Source organism: Psammomys obesus, unplaced genomic scaffold (genome assembly GCF_907164565.1).
Source record: "Psammomys obesus unplaced genomic scaffold, mPsaObe1.curated_primary_1811, whole genome shotgun sequence".
Taxonomy (NCBI): Eukaryota; Metazoa; Chordata; class Mammalia; order Rodentia; family Muridae; genus Psammomys; species Psammomys obesus.
Window position 1 is genome coordinate 46,211,760 of NW_026593286.1, and position 25,390 is coordinate 46,237,149.

Genomic DNA, 25,390 nt, shown 5'->3' on the forward strand with positions numbered 1-25,390 from the left:
GGAATCAGGTATACACGGCAATGAAAAAAATTAACACTAACAACTTTTGGTATGAGTCAAGAACACCATGTAAGAGCTCGCAAAACAGAGAAAATAAAGACAAAAAGAGACAACTGAGAAATGTCTCTAATAATTCAGTGTAAGAATGCATACCTTAGCATTCACATTACATATTAAGAGACATTATGGAAGTAAAAAGTGCTGTCTTTAGTCTTACAGCTAATAGTCTATTGTAATACCAGAGATTTGAATGCTGCGTATGAATGATATACATACACAAAGACACAAAAATTTAAAAATAAGAGATAGTGACCAAAATTCACACGAAATTATTTAAATAGTAAGCAAAAAAGGATCAAACTGTCAAGAGAATCAAAGGAGAAAAAGTATCAAAATAGAGTGGCAATTACACTACAGAATATTTAAAAGAAGGTGATAAGTAACTGAGTTACTGAAAAAGTTAGATCTTACCAACTAAGATCATAATGGTTGGATATTCACAAGAAATATTAATCAGGGGGTAAATCTCAGCAGAAAGGTTACTTTGTCAAAATTTGTGATAGTTATGAAAATGGGGGAATAGAAAATACAGAGAAGATCTGAATCAAAAGAAGTAAATCCCCCAATTTGTGATTTTACAAAAGTAGACACTAAACACATTCGAAAGGCAAGAGAATAGATCTAATGTGATTTAAAAAAATGCAAAGACTGAAATAATCAAACAAGAGTTTGAAAACGTAAACAGAAGCATAATAAATGACAGCCTTAAGTGGGTCACCTAGTAAGGGGAACAGGGACTGTCTCTGATATGCACTCAGTGGCTGGCTCTTTGATCACCTCGCCCTGAGGTGGGGAGCAGCCTTGCCAGGCCACAAAGGAGAACAATGCAGCCAGTTCTGATGAGACGTGATAATTTAGGGTCAGAGGGAAGGGGAGGAAAACCTCCCCTATTAGTGGACTTGGAGAGGGGCATGGGAGGAGATGAGGGAGGAAGGGTGGGATTGGGAGGGAATGAGAGGGCTACAGCACAGATACAAAGTGAATAAACTGTAATTAATATTAAAAAATTAAAAGAAAAATGACAGCCTTAAAAAGAGGCTCAGCAGAGTCTTTCAGAGGCCATCTGTGTTAGACTCCTGTCCTGTTCCCTGTCTTACTGCTTCCAATGTCTATCACATTTGCCCTTCTGAATGAGGATAGAGCATCTTCCCGAGGGTCTTCCTTGTTGTTTAGCTTCTTCAGAACTACAGATCTTAGTATATTTATCCTATATTATATGTCTAATAACCACTTATGGGTGAGTATATAACGTGTGTCTTCTGCTTTTGGGATACCTTACTCAGGATGATCTTTTCTAGTTCCCACCATTTGCCTGCAAATTTCATGATTTCCTTGTTTTTAATAGCTGAGTAGTATTCCATTGTGTGAATGTATCACAATTTCTATATCCATTCCTCTGTTGAGGAATATCTAGATTATTTCCAGATTACGAATAGAGCTGCTAGGAAAATGGTTGAACAAAATGTCCTTGTTGTATAGTTGAGCATATTTAGGATATATGGAAGCAGATGCTGAGACGCATAACCAAACTTTGGAAGGAATGCATGGAATTTTATGAAAGAAGAGGGAGATAGAAAGACCTGTAGAGAACAGAAGCTCCAAAAGGAGATCAGCAGAGCCAAAAAATTCTGGGCCCTGGGCCTCCTGCAGACAATGATACCCAAACAAGGACCATGCATGGAGAGGACCTATAACCCCTACACTGAGGTAGCCCATAGATTCAGTCTCCAAGTGGGTTCCCTAGTAAGGAACTTAGTGGCAGGCTCTCTGATCACATCCCCTGGGGGAGGTACAGCCTTGCCAGGCCACAGAGGAAAACACCGGAGCCAGTCCTGATGAGACCTGATAGGCTAAGGTCAGATAGAAGAGGAGGAGGTCCTCCCCTCTCACTGGACTAGGAGAGGAGCATGGGGGGAGGGGAAGAGAGAGGGAGGGTGGGATTGGAAGAAGGTGAAAGAAGGAGCCATAGCCAGGACACAAAGTGAATAAATTGTAATACCTAATAATAATTAAGATTTTAAAAAGAGGCTCAGCCTTCCCTTTCTAGGTGGCAAACAAGCATTAAATATGAAAATGCACAGTAATTTCAAGTATAAAAGGAAGCTTAAGCATCTTCAATAAAACTAAAGCAAGTCCAATTACAGAACATCAAGGTTCTGGGGCAGTTCCTAGGGTGACAGAGATGAACACCTTGACAATTAGGTAGAGGACAGAATGATAAATAGTAATAAGCACAGGGTCACACAAAGGGCAGAACCAATGGAAAACAATTGTTACACTGAGAAGTAATAAAACTGGGCCAACTTCAGTCTTTTGCTTTCCATACTGAGTAACCACAGCAAAGCAAGTAGGGTAAGGACAAGAGAAGTGTCTCATCTAACAGCCTTGTTTTCCTAGAGATCCTTTCTGGATTGTAACAGAAAGTTTAGGACAAACTTTGGCATCCATTGGCTCTTCAGATGATGGACGAAAGAGGGCTGACAGCACAAACAGCACCCTCACTTCAACCCTAGCATCATAGGAATCGCACAGGTCTGAAATACTAACCCTTGAATGGTAAAGACAAGAAGATCAGGAGCTCAAAATTTCAAGGGTTCAAGAGTTCAAGGACAGCCCAGGCTACATGAGAGCAGTAGGAGTTTGGGTGATTCAAAGGCAGCTGTATCATCAAACCGGTCATTTCCACATGGCTGAAGACCTATAAAAGACACACTGCAGAAACTGCCTTTACGGCCGGTAGGAAGTTATCTTGCATTCATATTGTAAAGACTAACATTTCCAGAAGGACAAGGCTGTACATTCTTAAATATTCTCAGGAATGGAAATTAGTATCAAGAAACTTGGGTAAAACAATCACAAAATGATCAATGCACTATAGAGCATTCCTTGCTTACTCTGAAACATCATTTAATTTATTATCATTTCAATCAAGCTTCCTAACATGTCTTTGTCTTTAATGAACTCTTAAGGTAAAATGTGTTATATCAAACAGCTTTCAGCTTCAGCTGTAAAATGAGATTGATGGTCACTTAAAATGGGAAAGTGTTACTAAAATAGTTCCTTTTATAACTTTGTTTTTTTAAGGCAATCAGCTGTTTTATTCTTAATGTCTTTTCATGACAAAAATCAGAACTATTTTTATAGCTTCTAGGTAAATTCTAAGTAAATACTCTAGCAAGTGCAACCTCTACAATTAAAAAATACCGTGTTCTATATAAATCATTCTTTTGAAGCAACAAGCATTATGATTAAAAACGTACTGTGCACTCATCTGGAGGATACATGCACACAGGTCCTTTTAACATGTTGTGTGTGATCCAACTTAAGGTAATCAAGAGTCCAAATTACATGATACTGACTAAAAAGCCCTTTTTTATATATGTATATACATACATGAATGCCATAACAATGCAAAAAGAGGACATTGATTTGAGAGACAGCTGGAGGGTCTGGAGGAAGAAGAGGGAAGGTAGAAATGTAATTATATTATCTCAAATATTTAAAAAGTAAATTTTTTAAAGTGAAAATAAACCAAACACTATAGAAACTACTCACTTCAATTTACATTAAAATCCTGTATTCACATTTTGCACTCTCATAATTAAATATGGTTGAAACAGTTAATATGCTTTCACTGGATATGTAAATTCCAGTGAATTTACATGTAAATTCTTAGTATTCCTTCACAAGAAAGAGAAATAATAAAAGCTGCACATGTAGACACCAACTATGGGCAAACTCTTTGAAAGCAAATCAATTAAGAAAATGACCCATAATCCTGATGAGATCTGATAGGCTAGAGTCAGATGGAAGGGGAGGACCTCTCCTATCAGTGGACTGCCGAAGGGGTATGGGAGGAGATGAGGGATGAATGGTAGGATTGGGAGGGGACGAAGAGCTGGGATACAAAGTGAATAAACTGTAAGTAATACAAAAAAATAAAATTAAAATTAAAAAATAAAATGTCATCAACAGAAAATAAAAATAATGAAAAATTTAAAAGAAAGATAAAATAAAGAAAAAAGAAAATGACTGATAAGTCTTAGGACTTTGTAATATGAGTCTATGCATAAACACTTGAGCAGCATGAAAATATGATAGCGTAGATATTTTCAAAGCAATATTTAGAAGACCACAAAGTTCATATGAGTTTGAAAAGATTTAAGAAAGATGTCATTAGTAAGTATTCTTACGAGGTTTCAAGTCATAATTGTTTGTATGTTTGTTTGTTTTCTGAGGCAGGGTTTCTCTGTGTAGCCTTGGTTCTCCTGGAACTCTCTTTGGAGACCAGGCTGGCCTTGAACTCGCAGAGATCTGCCTGCCTCTGTCTCTGAGGTGCTGGGATTAAAGGCGTGTGCCACCACTTCCAGCTTTCAAGTCATAAATTTTAAGCTATTTTTGTAACCCATAAAATATTAAAACAAAGCCAAATAAATAAACTCAAGCTCTTATCCCTGTAATTTAGGAAGATATGACCACCAGCTCTCCCTTTACCAATACAATGGGATAAATCTAGTATCATAGATTAATTTGCCTGAATCTGGCAGATTATTTCCAGAGGATGATCATTTTTGACCTGTGTAATACACAACAATAAAAGCCATGATTAGGAAAAGAGGTTAAAATTTATCATAGCATATTAACTTCATTAAAGATATTATATTGGGAGTATTAAAAACTCAAATTTTCTGCTAATCCATTTTCCTCTATTCTGTTTTTCTTTTTAAAAATTTCATATACATAGTATATATTGGAAATAGTCCTTATCGCCTTAACCTTTTTCTCACCCTTCCTGTTAATCCCATAAATTTCTACAGATACATTCATGTCTACCTTTATGTCATACATATAGATAGATGATATTTATATCTACATAAAATCTAGGAACCACAAATAACAAAAAACACGGGTCTGTCTTTCAGAGACTGTTGTAGCTTGCTTAAAATGATTACCTCTGATGAGAGGTTTCTCAGCAAATGGTCAAAGCTTATCTGAAATGGTGAGCATCTCTAGCAATCCGAATCGTGCCAACCAAAACTGCACTGGAGCTCAGTTTACCCCACTCAAAATGGCAATCATTACGCAAACAGATGGCAAAAAAAAATGCTGCTGAGGATTAAAAGGGGTAAAGGAACACTTTTACAGTATTGACAGGGATGTAACTAGCTCAAAATCTGGAAATCAGCATGGGGATAAAAACCAACCCACAGCATGACTCAACTATACCACTCCAGGGTATCTGCCCAAAGGACACTTCAACATACCACAAAGATATTAACATAATTTTTACAACTGTGGAAGCAGAGAGAAACATAAAATTAAAATAGTAAATTAAATCTAACTGACTTAGAGTCTGTCAACTAAAGTAATTTTTCATGGCATGAAGCCAATAAATTCACCATTAGTAGGCATAAAAGTTATCTCAGAATGTTTTATAGAAAAGCAAAAGGCAATGAGATCATTTATTTTCAAACCAGCTTCTGTAAGATGTAATCCTCATATATATGAATTGTTTGTTAAGCATATTATTTATATAGGTTCTCTCAAATCTATCATCCATGTATATATATTTGCATATATATGCATATATGCATATGCATGTACAATGACTTATTTTTAAGGTAATTTTGTCCTATAACGAAGGAGTTATTACTTATTATTTTGATGCTGGACTTTGCACATGCTAATAACTCCACCACTGAGCTAAACGTCAGCCCAGATTTACTTTGATGATACAGTCTTACCATGTTGTACTTACTGTAAATGTCCCTGAGATGTCTATGGTATGCTGAGGACTATCACCATCATGTCACTGGAAATTATTTCAAACATGCTAATTAACACTCCTATCATGCTCCACCATAACTTTTTGTGGCAAGAGCACCTAACATTTCTACTTTTGACCAATTTTCAATATACTCTAGGCCTCATACTGTGCACATTAGATGGCTAGATTTGCTCACCTTGCTTGTCTGCATATCTCAGGCTTACTTCCCCACCATGTCCTCTTTTCTATCCATGGGATCCAGTTTTCCTCCCTCTATTTCAATATACTTAATCCTTTTGATGGTCCACCAATCAGTGAGATCACACAGTTCTGTCTTTGAATTATTTCAGCTAGACCAAAAATACATCCTCTATGTCATCATAAATATCAGCTTTCCCTTTTCTAAAGGCTGAATGCCATTCTGCTGGTTTTATATTTATCTACTGTTTAAAAGCCAAATATTCAAAATTATAAAATATTCATGCTATGATAAACATATTTATAATGGCACTCTTAAAAACACTGTTTCTTGCAAATTTCCCTACAATAGAAAACTAAAAAATGACCCTTGCCTTTCTGATTCTTCATCTTCTGAAACATAACCAGGAGGATTATTATGACTGACCTATTTACAACAAATCACTTAACACTTCACAGTCAATTATAACATGAGTTTAATTCTTTATTTAGTCACATATGATAGAATAGATATCTGCAACAAGTTTTTCTGTACTTAGTACTGTTTTGATCTTGCATAGCTGGTTTTCCTTTAAGACAACTATCTTGGAGGTGATCAAAATCATATTTGTGGATTAAATGTGGAGTTTGACAGACAGAGTGAAGGTTCGTCCAAGGTTTAGAACCTTTGAAACCTGAGTGGATTTTGCTGCAATTAGGATGAAGAAGAAGTGTCGAAGAAGATAAACCAGAGTCTAAGCATCAGCAAGGCAGGGAAAAGTCATACTTCCTCCTAATGTACAAATTAGACACACAAGTACAATAAAGTAAGCAGCTAAGAAATGCAAACATAAAGAAGAGTATGTGAAACCATGATACCGGCTAGAATTACAAACAGCAAGACTGGCTACAAAAGGAAAATTGTTCAAGGCCTGAGCCCAGAAATGACATGAATACAGAAAATACAGCTTAAGGTTACAGAAAAAAAAATAGTAGAGGTTTGCTGCAGCAAAAGGGAGCATGGACAACGTCAAGATTTGTTGTCATAGAAAAATGAGGGCTGTGTTGAAATGAAGGGGTTAAAAGTCTGTGAGATAGGTTCGCAATAGAAGCAGGAGAAGAAAAGGAAGTTGTACAGGCATGGAGTGATGATTTTAACATGAGGATTCTCACTTTTATCTTCTGTGAAATGAGAAATAAAATGATCAATGAGGATTGCTGGGTGGAGGGGGTTGAATTTAATTATTTCAATAAATGTAGAAATGTTGTAAGTAAGAGTATACTTTGTGTTGCCATGGCTGCTTACAGCCATGCTTATGTTCCTGCTTCTAAAACCATATCCTGTTGTGAACAAGGCATGGAAAACTTTTAGCACTGTACAGGGATCAACGTCGGTGTGGGATGAACTTCAGCACTCAGTGTCACGCCCACACACTCACTCACACACATCGACAGACCCAAACTAGAAATAATTGCCAGCTCTGTATCTCTGGCTCACAGTACTTGTGTTGACATTAAATAGCCTTTTGGAAAATATTTATTTTCTTTAATTTTCCTATATTATCTAGTATTCCTAACTAACGTAATTTACATTATATAATGAAATATTCAGTCAGCTTATTTGTTAATGCAGGGATCAGTTGGTCTCAGTAAATTTATGTCCACAAGATCACAGTCAAACAAAACAGAAGACTCTGTCTTGCTATGGTACAAGAGCAAATAGTCAATGAATAATATGTAATTTAATATATAAGTCATGTAAAAACATGTTTATATGATGATCATTACACAGTGTGTCATAGTATAACAGCAATCAAGAATATGTGCACTTGTTGAGAAGTGGAGATGAATAAAACAAGGCTCCTAAAAAACACTTTTAAGTAGAATAGATCACTAAAATATTCTGATTCTTTTATGGAAACTATATGCACATGAATTAAAAGTTAAAAATCTTGCCAAAAGCAGTCCATTATCTCCACAGCTAAAAGAAATCTGAAGAACAAGACTTACAAATGATCATCTACACAGTCCCAAACCCATTGCTTAATGTCCTAGACTTATTTTAATGAGAGGGAGGAATATTTCCAAAGTTCAGTGTCTTGAGGTCCTGCAAAGCTAGCATTAAATATTCTATGTACAGTTAACTTACTCTTGAACACTCCTGCTAAGGCTCCCTATTCATGATTCTAGTGCTGTGCATTTAAAATGCATATACTAACAGAAAGGAAAGGGACTAATAAATTCTTAACCTTCATAAATCAATAATGCAAACAAACTCATATTTCATATGGAGTTTTAGTATTTTGAATTCTTGTCACTACATGAAAACATACTGGTTATAAAATGTTTATTATATCACATTTATTCTGTGATCTTATTGGTACCTATAAAGTCTAAATTCTTAATAAAAATGGGGAAAAAAACCATTAAGACTTTTTTTAAAGTGGAGTTCCAAGAAGGTTTTCACTTTGACTAAAATGGCACAGCTAGGAAGCTAGATCAAGGTTCAAACTGGCACAACAGAACATCTGATTCCCACCAGAGAAGGCACCAAGTCACACAGAGTCAGTGTGCTCACTTCACAGCCATAGTGCATTACACACACGACATGCTTCCTTCATGCAAGTTTTGCTAATAGTGATTATTAAAGTGATTTGGCTGTATCACAGCACTCATCTAGATCTTTCTGGCTTTACGTCTATGTATAATTTACATAACCCTATGATTATAGCCATTTATAACCTAAAACTGAAAAGCAAATTCTGACAGGGATAAACTAAGAGGCTTAAAAAATTTCATATAAATAATCTCAAATTTTAAAATAATTTTGGACTTCTAGTATCAGTATGAACACAGGACATCCAAGCATCAACCTGTTCATATTTCTATAGCCTATTGCTTTTTTTATGACAATATTTTAATTTGCAGAATTTTCAGAAAAGTAATTACAAAAATTTTGTCAATGTATCCACAATATCTGATCACCTTCAAATAATGTATTGTTATGGCAGTTTGGTAACCTTTACCTGAATTCTACTTTACTTACAAACTAAACTTCGAAAGTAATACAGTGGAGTAACAAGAACGAGGAGGCAGGTTCATTACTAAGCTGACTTTCAAATGCCATTCCTGTTTTGTCTTCTTATTTTCTTAAACTAATCTGAAAATGGAGATGAAAATTTCTACTTACCCTGACATTTTAGGAACTGATATCAGTACAAGAAATCGAAGCTTTCATGAAGTTTGAGCTAATGAACACTCAGTAACTTTGGGTTGTGTGGTCCAGAAATTCTAAATCTAAGATCATCATTTTCCTCACTAATTTGACAGGGACAACACGAATATGTGCAGAGAAATTCAGGTTATGTCTGTTCAAAAAGTAGAATTTATAACCCTCAGTAAATAAATAAAATTGTAATACTACTTGAAAAACTTCTCAAACCTAAAATGTACTCAAAATAAATACAGAATTGTATTTATTCTACAGTTTAAGCAGTCTGTTTATACCCCTAAATTATTTGTCCACATTATGTAAAATTTCTACTCATTATTAATGCCACATTCTGAATAATTTGGAGGACCTTCAATAAAAACTTGATAAAAACAGCACTTTTAAAAATTAAAAAAATCGACATTATTTCTAAGAAGATAATATGAATTCAAAGTTGAATATACTAATAGGTAATTTCCATGAAGAGTCCACAGTTCAACTTTTTCTAAAAATACAAAATTTTAAAATACAAATTTTTCTAAAAAAAAATGTTACTTTAATTCTAAACATTTACATTATGAAACCATTTGGAGATGTAATATTAGCATTGGAAAAACATACTAGCATTATTGATTAATTCCTGAACAAAACTACACACACACACACACACACACACACACACACACACACACACACCCTCCAAGGACTAACTTAGTGACTAGGACAAATTGCACATTGTTAATTCCAACATCAAAAATATTTTTATGAACACTGAAAATAAGGATTTACGAAGTAAAATGCCGGTCTGAATTATAAGTCCACTAACAACAGGTACATGGTAAACGAAGCCTCTTCTTTAGAACCCACCGAGCCTCCCAGTACCTTCAGCTCGCCATCAGAGGCGTGTGCCAATCCAAAGGGCCACATATGCACACTACCTCAGTATCAGTTTGTGTTTTCATTTGCAGTGCTGTTCTGCTTTTTAAACAATATGCCAAGTACACAAACGTGGCTAAAATCAGATAAAGCTTTAGAAAAAAGGTACCTTTGTTTTATTAGAATAGGTAAATAATTCAGAAGAACTATTTTTAAATACTATTATGAGGAAAATATGGTTAAAAATGTTCAGTCACATAAAGTATAAATAGAAAATAAATCGTCATTCTAAAGGCAGACTTCGTTAAAAGCACAAATTTTAAAATAATACAAACACAAAAGCATATTTTTTTGTCAAAACATCTGCATTTGCTTTGCAAAAATGTGAATCCTGACCCATACTGTTCTCCGCTTCAATAGTAAGGCATGACATCATACTACATTCTGAAAGCTTCCAATGTGGAGTCCAAGGGCAGGAGGCATTTTTTTTAAAGCTTTTTTAAAAATATTGAATACGCCTTGAGTTAAACAACTGATATTATTGAATCCAGAATAGCACTTAAATAAAAATTACACATTAAGTATTTGTATTTTAAATCCCCATCTGGTGCTTATTGTCACTTCAGATGTTCAATTTTTAATGTTGCTCTATATAGTCGTCAATAATTTCACTAATATGTATAAAATGGTACATTTTAAACTAATTTTCCAAGTAAAATAGTGTCATGTTTCTTACAGTCATCTTTAAAATCATTTGAAATTGATAAATGTATCAATTAAAATTAATATTTTATAAACTTTAATTACCAAAGATAAAATAATAGTGCCAAATTTCAGTAATAAAATTGTAAACATAACAAGGACATGACAGAAAATCCACAACAAATGAATAACTCGATTTTCATTTTCTTTGTCACAACACAGCAGCATTTCTGTAATATACTACAGTTTTGGTGTCTGAAGGGCATCTAATTCACACACTAAAAAGAAACAGAAAACATACATAACTGTATTCATTGTGTAAATCATTAATCTTCATGAGCTTAAACATTATTTGTAATTTTCCATATGCCAAAAAACTAGACAGGACTATATAGTCAAGGAATTTAAGAACTAAGGGAAATGTTATCATACACAATTTTAGCTATTGGGTGTTAAATGCAAAAGAGTTAAAGAAGCTAATCAGTTAGTAACTTTAAGCATTTGAATGGACAGCAAGATATATACGTGCACAAGGGTCAAGTACAGATCTGTCTTCAGAGCTTTGGTGCATGCTTGCAAAATGTTTCATTGACATTTGCCATTCTTGCCCACAGTAACTTCATTACAGACAATTTTCATTTCTTGACATCTCTTTTGTATTCCCAGTTCCCTCACTTTTCCCACTGTCTTTCCTTCCTACATAAATTCACCTCTGATTCTGCCTATAGCTCTTAGACAGAAAACCAGGCTCTTCGATTTCAAAATGAATTCAGCTTTCAGCTTTCAGACAACTGGGACAGTCTTCAGCACAGGTTTCACAGACAGATTTATTTATATTTATACAGATAGATTTGAATGGTAATCATTGGACATTCACTGTCAGTCATGTACAGATATAACAGATGTATTTTAAAATATTTACCTATATTTGTCATTTACATGTACTACATTGTTTCTTACCCATACAAACATCCACAGTGCTTACCAATGACCATCAGCACCATACAGAAACACCCAATACAATAAACTTCATACTACTGAGCTATACATATGCTACCTATTGGCAAAACCAGCTCTTACCCAAGAAATGCAAACTGTCCAGATTTCTGGATATACCAAATTTTTTTTCATGTTTTCATGCTAATGCATTTTCAGTCGCTTTGTTTCAAAGGACCCTTCTAACATTTTCCATCAACAACGTTAAAGTTTACCCCTCAAATTACTATCAGCTTCTAATTGAAATCTGAAAGTTCCTGTCAAGGCCCTCTAATGGCGTAGGAATTCAACTTCTCCACAGAATTCTCCCATGAGATAGTTGCCTAATTTTCTTGCAATTACACATTACTGATGTATTTGTTTAAACCTAGTTTCTTATCTCACTGCTGAAAATAAGATCATCAGATCACTTTAAAATGAATTCTAACTCAAAGAAGACACACAAGCATCTGTCAAACTGTCAGACTGTATACAGTTGAGGCTGAGAAGGGAAACCAGTCAGGTAAAGACCCTATGATCGGGATTTTACCCAATGTTCTACAGTTGTTCTTTGTCTTTTTGTTGTTGTTTTAATATACACAAAATTTATTTCAAAATAGGCTAGCTGTTAAATCTTAGCCATTTCATTACTTAATTGTGGCAAAATCAACTTATGAATAGTACTGCATGCTTCCTAAATTTTAAATGTTGACCGAGTGACTGAAATATTGCAAATTCACCTTTCCTAGAACTTAAATTTAAATAATTAATGTACACTAATATCTTACGAGTTAATTAAGTGGAAGACATAAGCAAGTAAATTATATTCTATTATATAACTGTCATGCATTCTTCTTGATTAGCAAAAAAATAATTTGCCCAGCATCATACAGTGATATTATAAATTTCTCCAACAAAATTACTAATTAACTTCCTCAGTATATATGTATATATGTTAAAAATAAAATATTTAACACTCACATTTTTCATGTTACTTAATTTTGTTATAATACTTAGCAATCATAATTTCTAGTGATTGTGGGACCGTAGTGCACATTTGTCCATGCAATCTCAACTATAAAGTGACAGACTGCATAATCTTATATAGTTACTTCTGAATTCTTTGTTAAATAATTCTAATTAGTTTATGTTGCCTAAGCCAGACTAAAATAAAGGCAGTCTCCCCTTCGGATGTGGCTGTGAGATGCTCTCCATAATGATGGATGTTGATTTCCTTCACACAACACTACACCTTCAACAGAAAGCAAGATGGCTTTCCCTCCCTCCATTCTTTTTTCTTAATCCTTACCAATAACTGGCCTATTTAAATCTATTCTTGTTTCTGGAATTCCTGACCTCAGTATTTAAATTTTTCAGAAATGTAGACTTTAGTCACACATTGTACACACACATGAAACACACATTACACAGTCCATCAAAGTAGAGTAGAAACAAACACTAAAGATAGCTATCTTTTTACCCTGCAAAGTACTTCATACAGGAATCCTCAATTCATCCATTCATCCACCCACTCACCCAACCACCCATCCATACATCCATCCATTTATATTCACTTAAATTTCCAGTATCGCCTGTGATTAAAACTCTGACGTGAACTGATTGGCCTGCTCACTCATTTAGACATATAATATAGGATAAACCTACTAAAATCTGTACACCTGAAGAAACTAATCAAGAGGGAAGACTCTTGCTAATATGCTCAATATTTCAATATCCAGAAAGGCAAAGAGGATGGATATCAGAAAAAGAAGAAAAGAGGGAACAAGTCAAGAGCCTGATGCAGAGGACCTCTGAAAGGTTCTGCCCTGCAGACTATCAATGCAGATGCTGAGACTTATTGGCAACCTTTGGGCAGAGTGCAGGGAATCTTAGGAAAGAAGTGGGAAACAGTAAGATCTGGAGAGGACAAGAACTCCACAAGGAGAGTAACAGAACCAAAAAATCTGAGCACAGGGGTCTTTCCTGAGACTCATACTCCAACCAAGGACTATGCATGGAGATAACCTAAGACCCCTGCACAGATGTAGCCCATGGCAGTTCAGTATCCAAGTGGGTTCCATTGTAATAGGAACAGGGACTGCCTCTGACATGAACTGATTGGTCTGCTCTTTAATTACCTCTCCCTGAGGGGGAAGCAGCATTGCCAGGCTGCAGAAGAAGACAAGGCAGCCACTCCTGATGAGACCTAATTGACTAGGATCAGAAGGAAGGAAAAGAAGACCTCCCTTATCAGTGGACTTGGGGAGGGGCATGCATGCAGAGGGTGGAGGAAGGGAGGGTTTGGGATGGGAGGGGGGGGAACCCCAGGGGGAATACAAAGTGAATAAAGTGTAATTAATAAAGAATTAAAAAAAACAGCTTTATTAAGATAAAAAAAACCCACCTAGCTACATATTGAATGCAACAGCCTGCAAGAAGGATGAGAGAAATCTCCCACACAATGGACCTTAATCCAAATATACATCTGATGAGTAAAGATTATCATTAAAGTCTTTTGTTTAAACTTAAAGCTGTATAAGTGAAATCTTCAGAATCACATTACACACTTAAATAAGTATGTTAGAAAATACTCCATAAGGAAAGTAGCATACCAGTGCTAATTGAAGGAAAAGAGAAAAATTAATAAAATAGTTCTGCAAAAAAGACAAGAATAATATTTTTAATTGACACTTATTAATCAACAGCTAGTTTTAACTCATGTTGCTTTATACTTAGTCATGTTCATATTTCATAAACTATTATGATTACCTAGTAAAACCTGACATACTTGGGGAAGTTTTTTTCTTAACAAAAGTTCAAAACATGAACAAGTCATATAGTTCTCAGGAACAAAGCTTGACACAGAAAGTCAACATTCTGTTTCCTTTTTTAAAAAACAACAGCAATACTATTTTTTGTTTGGTTTTTCGAGGCAGAGTTCTCTGTGTAGTCTTGTCTGTCCTGGAACTCGCCCTGTAGATCGGACTGACCTCGAACTCATAAGTCAATACTATTTTTAATGAGAACTAAGGAAAAGTAACTAAGTACAGAAATGTAACAACCCTTAAAACATAACCATATTCAGAGTCCTAGTGTAGCTGAACAATAGGTCTGGATAGTCAATTATAATGTATAATGTATCTTCTAGTTAGTGCGCAAGGACACAAAGCACCACCACTACACCTTCACAGAAGCAAACCAACTAGGAAAACACTGCTCACAAGATAACAGGGTTTTCAGCCTGGTTTTAGAATTAGATGTATTCATTTAATACAAAGGGAAAGAAAAAGAACATATTTTCTCAGTAGCATCCAAAAAGAAAAGAGTAATGGAAATAGTGAAGGGGTTTTTGTTTGTTTGTTTTCATTTTTCGAGACAGGGTGTCTCTGTGCAGTCTTGGCTGTTCTGGACTTGCTTGGTAAACCAAGCTGGCCTCACAGATCCACCTGCCTCTGCCTTCCGGAGTACTAGGATGGCAGGCACATGCCTGTGGCAGGCATCACTGAATCCAGGCACAGCACGTCACCACTCCCTATCTTTCTCAGCTCGAACTCAAGGCTCTGGAGGATAGAGGACCTAAGTTTCCCACTTTCGCTCAGTTCCCCAACACCATTGCTAAAAAACCCTTTAAAAAGAGAGCTTCAGACTTACATTTCTGGTAAAGACATTGCAAAATATAAACAATTACATATGAAATTTGGAGGCACTAAGACGGGGAAATTTCCCTGTAGCAACACAGGGCTAGACTCCTTAAGGAAAAGAGGGTTTTTTACAGCCAACCTGGTAACAGGACCAAATCACTGCACCTGCCACTCAAGGGAAACATTTGATGCACAGATCCATTAGCAAGAGAAGATTCGGAAATGCTTCATTCAATGAAATCAAGATGTTATATATTTTGTTTTTTAATTATTTTAAAGGTATTTTAATGATTTTCTTGACTGTCCTTAAGCTTAGGAAAAAAAAAACATATTTTCTTTAAAAACTATAATTTAAGACAAGCAATGTGACAAGCTCTTCAAAGAAATGCTCATTCACCAACAACATATCTTGAAATAAACAGGTATTTTAAAATATGAAATTGACCAAAACTGAAGAACTATACAATACTGATAAAGTATTTGTATTCACACAAATAAAGAGAAAACAAAAACAAGTACTCTATATTGTTCTGTGCTACTGAAATGGCTACACTATTCCTCCCTTCCATTCCTCCCCACAAAGAAGAGGCCTTAAAATACAATTAATGCCAGTCTAATCCTAGAGCAGTAAGGCATTACCAATTTAGATAAGGATCACCTTCCTTAATATGAGAATGAATCAGAATTTATCACACATTTAAAGAAACACAGGACTTGAAATCTCAGTTACTGAAGTTGTCTGAAAATCTGTCCTAGAAATTGCATTATGGAGTCTTCAAAGTAAAATGAATCTCAAAAACCTACCAAGTGGAAAGAACTTATTTTCCCAAACTACAGAAAGTATGTGCATATTTTATTAAAAAAATCTTATAAAATTTAAAAATGGCTAAATTTACAGTAAAAAGGTACAAATATATGAACAAGTACAAGTAAAACATAAGTATGTCTACAAATAAAAATAATAATTTTAAATTCTTACTGAGTGAAAACTAGTTTAAGAATGGCCAAAAATGTATTTTCAACATGAAATAATCTTACCTGAATCATCTTGCTCTTACAAAACTCAAGATACTGCTTTCACTTCTCATCTGGTCCTGTCAATCATGCTATGATAGGACCCATGGGTTGCAGCAGCAGATCAATGATGAAACGCATACAGTTTTTGTGCATGGTCAAGATCTGTCATAGAATGATGTCCATATCATGGTTTACAATTCCCAAGTACTGAAATTATCTAAAATGTTATCAGAAAAAAGATAGTATTCTTTTTTGCTTTGCAGTCTTAAGATGTTTGCTCTTTCTCTGTGTTCATCAAATCTTTTAAAATCATAGTAAAGTATGTATGTAAAATAGTCACGTGTCACTTTCATATCATCAAAATATTAGTATTAAAATTGCAAAAATATCTTCATGGAAAAAAATGAATAATATATATGAACACTGTAAATTCAAAGCCTATCATGCCTGAGTATCAACATGTTACAGTCAGTGTATCCCCAGAAAAACAAATTAGCAAATCCTGCAGAAAGTTTGGGGAGCAAGTGTTCCCCTCACTCATAAAGTTTTTTTTTTCTGTGTTTGTATTTCTACTGCTTTTAAATGTAGTAACACCTTCCTTGATTTTGTGTGAATGTTAGGAACTGTTTCCATTCAAGGGCTTATTAATGCACAGGACTGCAATTAGATACATTTACTGATACGTGTGAAAGCCCACAAGAAATATCTATAGATACTACCTAGCATATATAAGTCAATATCCCAGACAGATTAAGAAATTTTTTTAAAAAGCAGTATATGACAGACAATTTCCTTCAAATTTTAGTTGTGTGGATTTTAATTTTCTTATAATACAATGTGGTGCAACACTCTAACATAGATTTAAAAAATATATATCTGTCTTGTTTGTTGGAACACTTCAAAATACTTTGTAAGGTAGCTTTCTAAACACCCTCAAATTCTTAAAAGTTATTTCTAAAATCTACATGTGTTACTGTTCTTATAAAACAAATACACAAATGCTAACATAATAGTTAACAAATATAACCATAAGATAATATTTTCTTAAGTACAAGATATTTCTGCTAACTCATGTTTTAAAATGCATTTGTAGAATTTAGGCATTTTGAAAGTTAAATGTCTCTTATTTTTGTCCCAACACCTAAAGCTTGGATCCCTTTCTTACTTGAATTCCATTAGGTCATTAAAAAAAAATCATTTTACCCACAATTATTTTCATATTAAAGGTATGAGAATGTTGTATCTCGAAAGATGAAGAAAATAGCAACTCCAACACCTAATTATAAAAACATATATTGAGGGTATGTTTCATTTGTTGAATGTTGCAGTATCTGCCATGACACTTCAGTCTGTGGGGGTCAGGTTCACTAAGCTGCACAGCAGCTGCAATGCAATGTAAGGCATGCACTGCTGCAGCTTCCTCCAGTCCAGTCCAATTCCAGCTCCGGGCAAGTGACAACCAACCACTTCTCTCTAGTCACTTGTTCCCGCTGGTCTACTGATAAATGGTAGAATGAACCGACCTCTTTTTGGAAAGAACTGCAAAGCTGAATGCACCTGCTGCACGCTGCAGTGATGAGTCCCAGAGAGATGTTTGTCAGTCAGATCTCTGCAGATGTTGTTTAACTTTATGCTAGAGCTGGATCCAAAGATGGAAATGAGATGGCAATCAAGCACAAATATCCCACTACCTTTTCTCCAGCTTTAGACTGAACTTGCTCCAAAAGCAACTAGGACCGAACTCTATAATTTCATAAAAGATGCTTATTAAGTGTGGATGTTTAGGTAACAGGTGGTATAATATGTGCAATAATAAGAACTTGCATAAACTAAATTAAAAATAATCATCTTAGGCTATAGCAAAATAAGTAATTATAATGAAATACGAATTGTTGAATGTTGGTTGACTGTCAGGGGTTTCTAGCAATACGACAAATTACTTAGTATTCCTATGCCATGGATCATATTTTCTTATTGATATATTAATATGAAGCATCCTCACATATATGAACACATTTATCCAACTATTTCACCAATTTTGTTCACTATTCCTGAAACCATGTGGCATAGTGTCTGCAAGGTTAGATTATGCCTTACAATGTCAGCATATTTCAAATGAGCTATTTTTCTAAACCACATAAAGCTTCAAAAAACACATTTCAAAGTGACATTGTACCATAAAACTCATGAAAACATCAATACTATAGGTTAATGATTTTTAACAATTTGTTAATTCAGTGGTAGAAGATCCAATGTCAAAATGAAATAAAAGCGAACAAATAAACACCTAAGGCATGTTATGCTACTTTATCTTCCTAGAACCCCTTGTTATAAAGTATTTGCATTGATGAGATTCACATCAAAAGTATTTTTATATGTTTATAAATTTTGTGGCAATTCAATAACATTCTATCAAAAGAATTCCTATTGTTAAAATATGAAAATAAAGTATTAAAAATGAGAAAAAAATCAAATTTTCAAGCAATACTACTGTCTGTATGAATAGTGTATTTTCTTTACCTAAGGATTTGGAAAAGTAAAATATAAAGTCATCCACAACAGTAGGTACTATATCAAACATAAACATCTCAGGTTTAAGATTATAGAGAAAAATGCTTTATGTACAGCAGACTCCCCAGTACCACTGAAGTCAGTGCTGCAGAGAATGGTAGCTATCACCTTACACCACCCAACAAGTCCTAACTTTATTTTCTCTATGTGTTACCATTCTATCAATGTATTCATCTTGACTTAAGTGTGTATCAATAGATTTCTAAGATATTTTGCAACTGAGACCAAAGAAAAACGCATAGTTTGTAACTTTTAGAAGCTATGAGGAAAATGATATACATGCTATTTATTACCAATATCACCATAATACTTTTCTTCAACAGTATAAACAAAATGTCCAGTTTAAAGTTTATTTCCTCTGACTTTATCTATATATACATATATAAAGAGATATATTATATAGATATATATTTTTTACACAATTTCAACCATAAAAGTTAGATAAACCGCTGATTTTTACCATGTCTAAACAAAAATGGTGCAATGCAGTTCCTTCACTGAAAGAATTTTAACTTACAGTCTGTTTTTTTCAACTATTAAAAAATTAAATGTATAAAAGACTTCAAATTTGTTTTTAAAATCACCCAAATTGGACATCACCGAAATCAGAATTTGATAAATCTAGGAGCAACATTAAAATTTTAACTGAGGCAATATAAAAAACACTTTATATTAAAAACAACTCAGTTTTATAACCATAAAAATAGTAAATCAATACAAAATACACAGAAATAGATTCCAACATTATAGCAAAAAAGCCCTGTCTAATTGGCACAAGGGGCGTCTCAAGTGTCAAAGAACAGAAACAGATCAAGTATGAGGTGTTCTGATATTCAAGGCACACATGAAAATATCTACATATTTGTTATTATTCTCAACCAATAACAAATGTATTCAATAAGTTTCTTTAATAACAAACTTGAACCATGTATTACACTTTAACAGATAAAATTAATCTATTAATGAAAATAAAACATCTTCAGATGACAGGCAAAAGAATTTAAAAAACTAAAACTAACCACCATTCTGAGAATGCAACAGAAATTCAGCCTCTACAACGAGAAAACTGCTTTTGACCACAAGCACCTCTGTGTAACCATTTTATAGAATAATACATAAATCAAATTAAATTTCTTTAATCAAGTTAGGAAAAAAACAGCTACATTCTTAGACCACCAATGAGAATTCTATATTCTGTATGAATAAATCTTAGAGAATCAACATATAGAAGAAATATATAGAAAACAAAGTAAAATCTACTTGTAGGTCATTTTCTTCTGATTCCGATGCCTGAAATGCACTTTTCAACTCCACATTACACAATCCCCTGGTCACTTCATAATGACATATTGGTATTTTACCTATAATATTTAACTGTATAAACTTTAAATTCATAAAATTTGTTTTATCTTCTCATTCTGACAAAAGTTTAGAAATCTTTACTCTGAAATGTAGGTTTGCTTATAATATGACAAAGACACAATGTGACCCAAAAGACAAACACATTTATAGAAATTACAGTGGATGCAGATTTTTTACATGTGCCCATCGTTTGAGTTCAAGGTGTATTAAAATGTTCCAAAAGGTTACTGCATTCCAGGTTAAACATCTTATAAAGAAAGTTTTGAAAAATACATTGGTATTTTTACTAAGTATTTAGCAATACACTTACATTTGATTTTAAATTTTAGGTAACTTGAATAAATCCAGTAGTTTCTACAACTAAGATGCAATTTCCCCCCTCCCCCCAAATATACTATACTCGAACATGAACCAGAAAGAATGCTTCACTGAAATAAGAATCAGGAATGTTCATTCTACCAGAACACAGCAACCAAACATACATGTTTGTGTCGGTATGGATGCATTTCATCTGAGAGACACAATCTGAGCTACGAAATCACTGTAAAACACTACAGGATATTCTGTGTAACTCAACGACATGAATCACAGTTTACAGTTAGCTCATGTGGAGCTGTGCATATGTGTAAGTATCTGTTATGGATAAGAAGGTAGAAAAAAAGCTCAAAGGCTGTTAGACTGAATAATATTAAGACCCTAGATAATTACAGGTTCTAGTCAAGTATGAACAGAAAACACAGGAAAATGTCTACCTGAAGACTGGGGATGTGTTTGTCCAAAGAGTTAATTATTGAATTAATATAGCATTTTAATACAAACTATTCAGAATTCTTAAAGCTTCTTAGAAACTACACCACGGTTTAGTTTTATCCTTAAAACTGGTATCATAGCATATATTGACTCCCACCTGTTAGAGGCCAAGAATAAGGCACCCCTAAGCTGATGTTTTAAATCATACTTGATCAGGTTACGTCACTACAGTTACAAGATTTTATTCAAAGCATTACAGCTTCTCCTTTTCCCCCCAAAGAATATTCTTTCTCTATATAAATAACATCTTCACATCATAAATAAAATAAGTAATTTTCAGGTAACAAAAAAATGTAAAAATAAGTCGAATAGAAACAAAAGATCTAATTCTTAGTGCACCCTTTCCAACACACTGAAAATAAACTGCATTCAAATGAAAAGGTATTTAATTTGCTATTTGGAATATCCTGGCTAAACATCAATTTTCTGTAACACCCCTATGTATCTTACAGCACCTCATGTATAATGCAGAAACACATTTTCATTTTCATCTATTGAGAGGGTATTTAATTTGCCACTGCAGCTCTTCCTAGATCTATCATGGTATTAATTCTGCAATCAAGCTCTTTTGAGTGCTTTCATTTAAACTACATATTTTCACAAGTTCACACTGATTTTTTTTTATTATAATATACCTGTTCAATGCACCAACATGAATATGTTAAACTTCCCAACTACAGAAGGAAAGTTTCCAAGACAAGGAAAGACATCAGCAAAGTTTAGAGGGCCACAGTATCTAACAGGTCACAGGTCAATTTAATAAATTTAATATTCTCCCCAAAAGTACTGTGTTCAACTAGTACAGCATCAATCATTTTGAAATCTTCGCTAGTAAATGGTCAGTTTCTACCACAGATCATTAGCTGTGAAAAGGAAGTCCTGTAAGGATTAAGCCTCCATCCATACCAGTGTTTGTTGTACTAAAGAGCTCTTGGTGAATTAGATCTCTGAAAGCAATTCTGCTTTCTTTTCCTTCCGGAAAACACTAAGCAGTATAGCTCACCTCAGCACTGAATTAATATTTTTTTAGTCATAAAACAGACCTAAGCAAAGCAAATGAGCTAACGATATTTCATCAATGGGGATTGTACTACGCCACTGTGATTTCACTTCTTAAAATACATACACCGAGTAATAGAACTAAGGAGAAAGAAAAGAAAGGATGAACACGAAAAACTGTGTAACACAAAAGGAGGGGGCTGCGAAGTAAAACAAAGCAAAGAAAAAAGAAAAAGAAAAAGGAAAAAAACAAAAGCAAAAGCAAAAGCAAAATGCACACAGCCCACAGAGGAAACCTGCCATAATCTAGCAGGTTACAGCACCACACTAGAAAGTATCAATCAAATATGGCTCTTACCACAAATTGTAAAACACTATTTCACTTCTTGTGTGGCAGAAAAGTAAATTTCTTATCCCAATTATATTACTGAAGTATTTTAAATATCTGAAGAGACAGCACTTGTCCTCTGTACTTCATCCAAACCAACAAACAAAGCAATGAAGCAGAAAGAGGTACATAATGGATTCAGAAGTAAATGGTCCATTCTTTAAGAAACCTCCCTACCCCCTCCTCAGAATTCACTCTAAACTAATTGTCATTAACAATGATGTCTGTAAACTTCAGGAGAACCACATTTCCTCATGCCAACTGTCCAGGTTTCTAGCTCTAATTTCTAAGTTTTTGTGCTAACAACTGGCATTCTAAAACACGCAAAGAATTACATCGCAATTAGTCTAAATCACATAAACATTGTATCAATGGGGAAAAAAACATGAACAACAATGGAAATACACTGAAAATTTTTCCACAATGTATGCTAATGTAACATTCAAATCTCCACCACTCAAATTATTCTTTAAGACAACACACAACAACACATGTAGATATTCGGTGTTTTTCCTTGGGGATTCCTCTAACAATTTCTTTACCATTTCACCTACCTGGATAAAAATCTTTGGACTTAGACAGCTTGATAGTGGCTCCAGTTTCTTTTTGCAACTGAACAATTGTCTGTCCTCCCTTCCCAATTATAGATCCAGCAGCATAACTAGGTATGAGAACCTTTAGAAAGTACTGGCCGTCTTCTGAAAAATGTAAAGAAATAGATTTGATTAACATGATAATTTTAAACATTGAATCCCCAATCCACCCTCAAGAGAGAAAACATCAACTAAAGCGATGGACATATAGCTGCAGAAAACAGCAGTTAAAAATGCTTACGGAAAAAATAAAAAACAAAACAAAAAGAAAAAAAAAACAAACACCAATTACACTGAAAAACATGTATTTACAAAATCTTTCCCAATTTTTAGAATTCACATGTTCTAACAATTTGCAGCACTGCAGAAACTGATGAGTAAATTCCAGTTGTTACTCCAAACACGAAAGTCTTCCAATTCTGTGGTTACTATGGCAAAATGAAAGAAACTGACCCTTTAACAAAACTTCAGAGATTTAGAAGATGACAAACCTTCACTTAACATACTGAAGATGAAAAATATCCAACACTGTAAATAGTGATCCGCTAAATTTGTCTGTCATAGCACACATAAAAGACTTCAATTAATCATTGACCATATCCGACTTTAAGTATACAAAACAACCATCTTCCTGCAAAATCGTCCACCCAAACTGTAGGGTGTATTCCAAGCCTTGAGAAACTGTCAGGGGGCGGAGGGGGGGGTGGAATAAGAATCTAAGTAATCCTGATGTCTTTCGTGGCACTTCTAAGTCTACTATGATCTGTTCTAAGCTCATTAATTAAAAGACCTTAAGAAGAATCTTGCCAACACTAAAAAGCTTAGGAGTTATTTATCCTAAATACACTCCAAAGTGAACAAATAGATAGTGCTCCCTCTCCAAAAGAACCATAAAACAGAGACAGGGGTCGATGAGCCGTGAAAAAGAAAAATGAAATGTTTCAGAAAATAAAGCCAACTCCATAAACTTTAGTTTCCGTCAATCTGGTCATGTCTTAAATAGGAAACTTTTCGGTAAATCCAGCTCTTTACTGTGAACGAGTATTCCGAATTTTGCGATGTGCCACTCACAAGACCCCCATCCATTTCTAACGTATATGCTGGAGATAAATTCACCTCTGCTTCGATGCATTGGATGCATTGTTAAGATGACTCCAGTGCAAATGAAGAAGCGATAGCGGTCCCGTTATAACTCATCTTCCGAGGAAGCGCAGGATGTTAACTAACAAGTCACCGTACCAGACACCCCCCTCGTATGCATACCCTTGAAGACAAATCAATGCGATATTTGTACCGACCACGTAAGTGCGCTCGGGGCATGCACTCATCAAGATTTTGCATACTACTTGTGGCCCAGAGCAAGGGGAAGAACAGAGGCAAAAGTCTCCGGTGCCCCCCAGCATCTGCAAACCGCTACCCAAGTGCCATTTATTTATTTATTTGCTCAGACTGTTAAATGCAGCGCGCATCTTCAGGCAGCCATCACCTCTCGCGGGGGGCTGCCGCGGGAGCGGACCCTGTCGCCGGGGCCAGCACCGGCTGGGGCGAGCGGGTCGGCTCGGAACCCCGGGTCGCCATCTTGATGAGACGGGGCCGGGGCAGGTGCAGGGGAGGGGGCGCGGAACGGCCGCCGTGGCGGCCACAGCGCGGGAGGGCGGCGGGGACGGGGCGGGAGGCGGAAGCGATACCCACCGCCCGTGTTGGTCCTCTTGGTGCTGCCGGCTTCGGGGGGCGCTTCTAGCGGCCTTTTCCGCGAGTCCGGCGGGTCCAGATCTATGGGAACCCCCGTATGGGTCCCGTTCTGCTGGATGGGAGCTGCCGCCATCATGCTTGCAGTTCCTGCCGCTGCACCGGGGGAAGCGGCTCCCTTTTGTTTTGGCTTTTTTTTTTTTTTTTTCGTTTGGGGTTGCTAAGGGTTTTCTTTAATCGGATCAATAGCAGTCTGAGGCGGCGAGCAGTGTGGCTGATGTGCTCACTGGGGAGGGGGCAGGGCGCGGAGCAGCTGCAGTGCAGTGTCGGCTGGGAGCGGGAATGGAGGGGGTGTGGGAGCCGGAGGGCGAAGAAGGAGAAGAAAGCGGCGGGCAGAGCGGGAGTGAATGAGCGGAGGAGGCGCGGGCGGCCGGGAGGAGGGCGAGTGAATGAGCGGGAGGAGGAGCGGCGGCGGACGGCCGGAGCGGCGGACCCGGCTAGCGCGGCGCTCGCTCCCGCTGCTGCCGCCGCCGCCGCTGCCCGGGCGCGTGT

The 25,390-nt window shown here is 35.6% G+C and overlaps 1 protein-coding gene across 8 annotated transcripts in view; it reads right to left on the minus strand.

Annotated features, from left to right (window-relative positions):
* Nova1 (NOVA alternative splicing regulator 1) overlaps positions 1-24,981 on the minus strand; it is a 134,395-nt gene extending 109,414 nt beyond the window's left edge. For 4 of the 8 annotated variants that reach the window (XM_055616677.1, XM_055616676.1, XM_055616683.1 and 1 more), the window contains exons 1-2: positions 24,842-24,981; positions 23,111-23,254 (exon numbers count right to left, since the gene is read on the minus strand). In XM_055616677.1, coding sequence (XP_055472652.1) covers positions 23,111-23,254; positions 24,842-24,977 — 280 coding nt within the window. In that variant the 5' untranslated portion in view covers positions 24,978-24,981. Of the gene's footprint in view, positions 1-23,110; positions 23,255-24,265; positions 24,382-24,841 lie in introns of those variants that run through there. The other 4 variants (XM_055616679.1, XM_055616678.1, XM_055616680.1 and 1 more) reach the window with 4 other exon arrangements.
* Between the last annotated feature and the right edge of the window lie 409 nt (positions 24,982-25,390).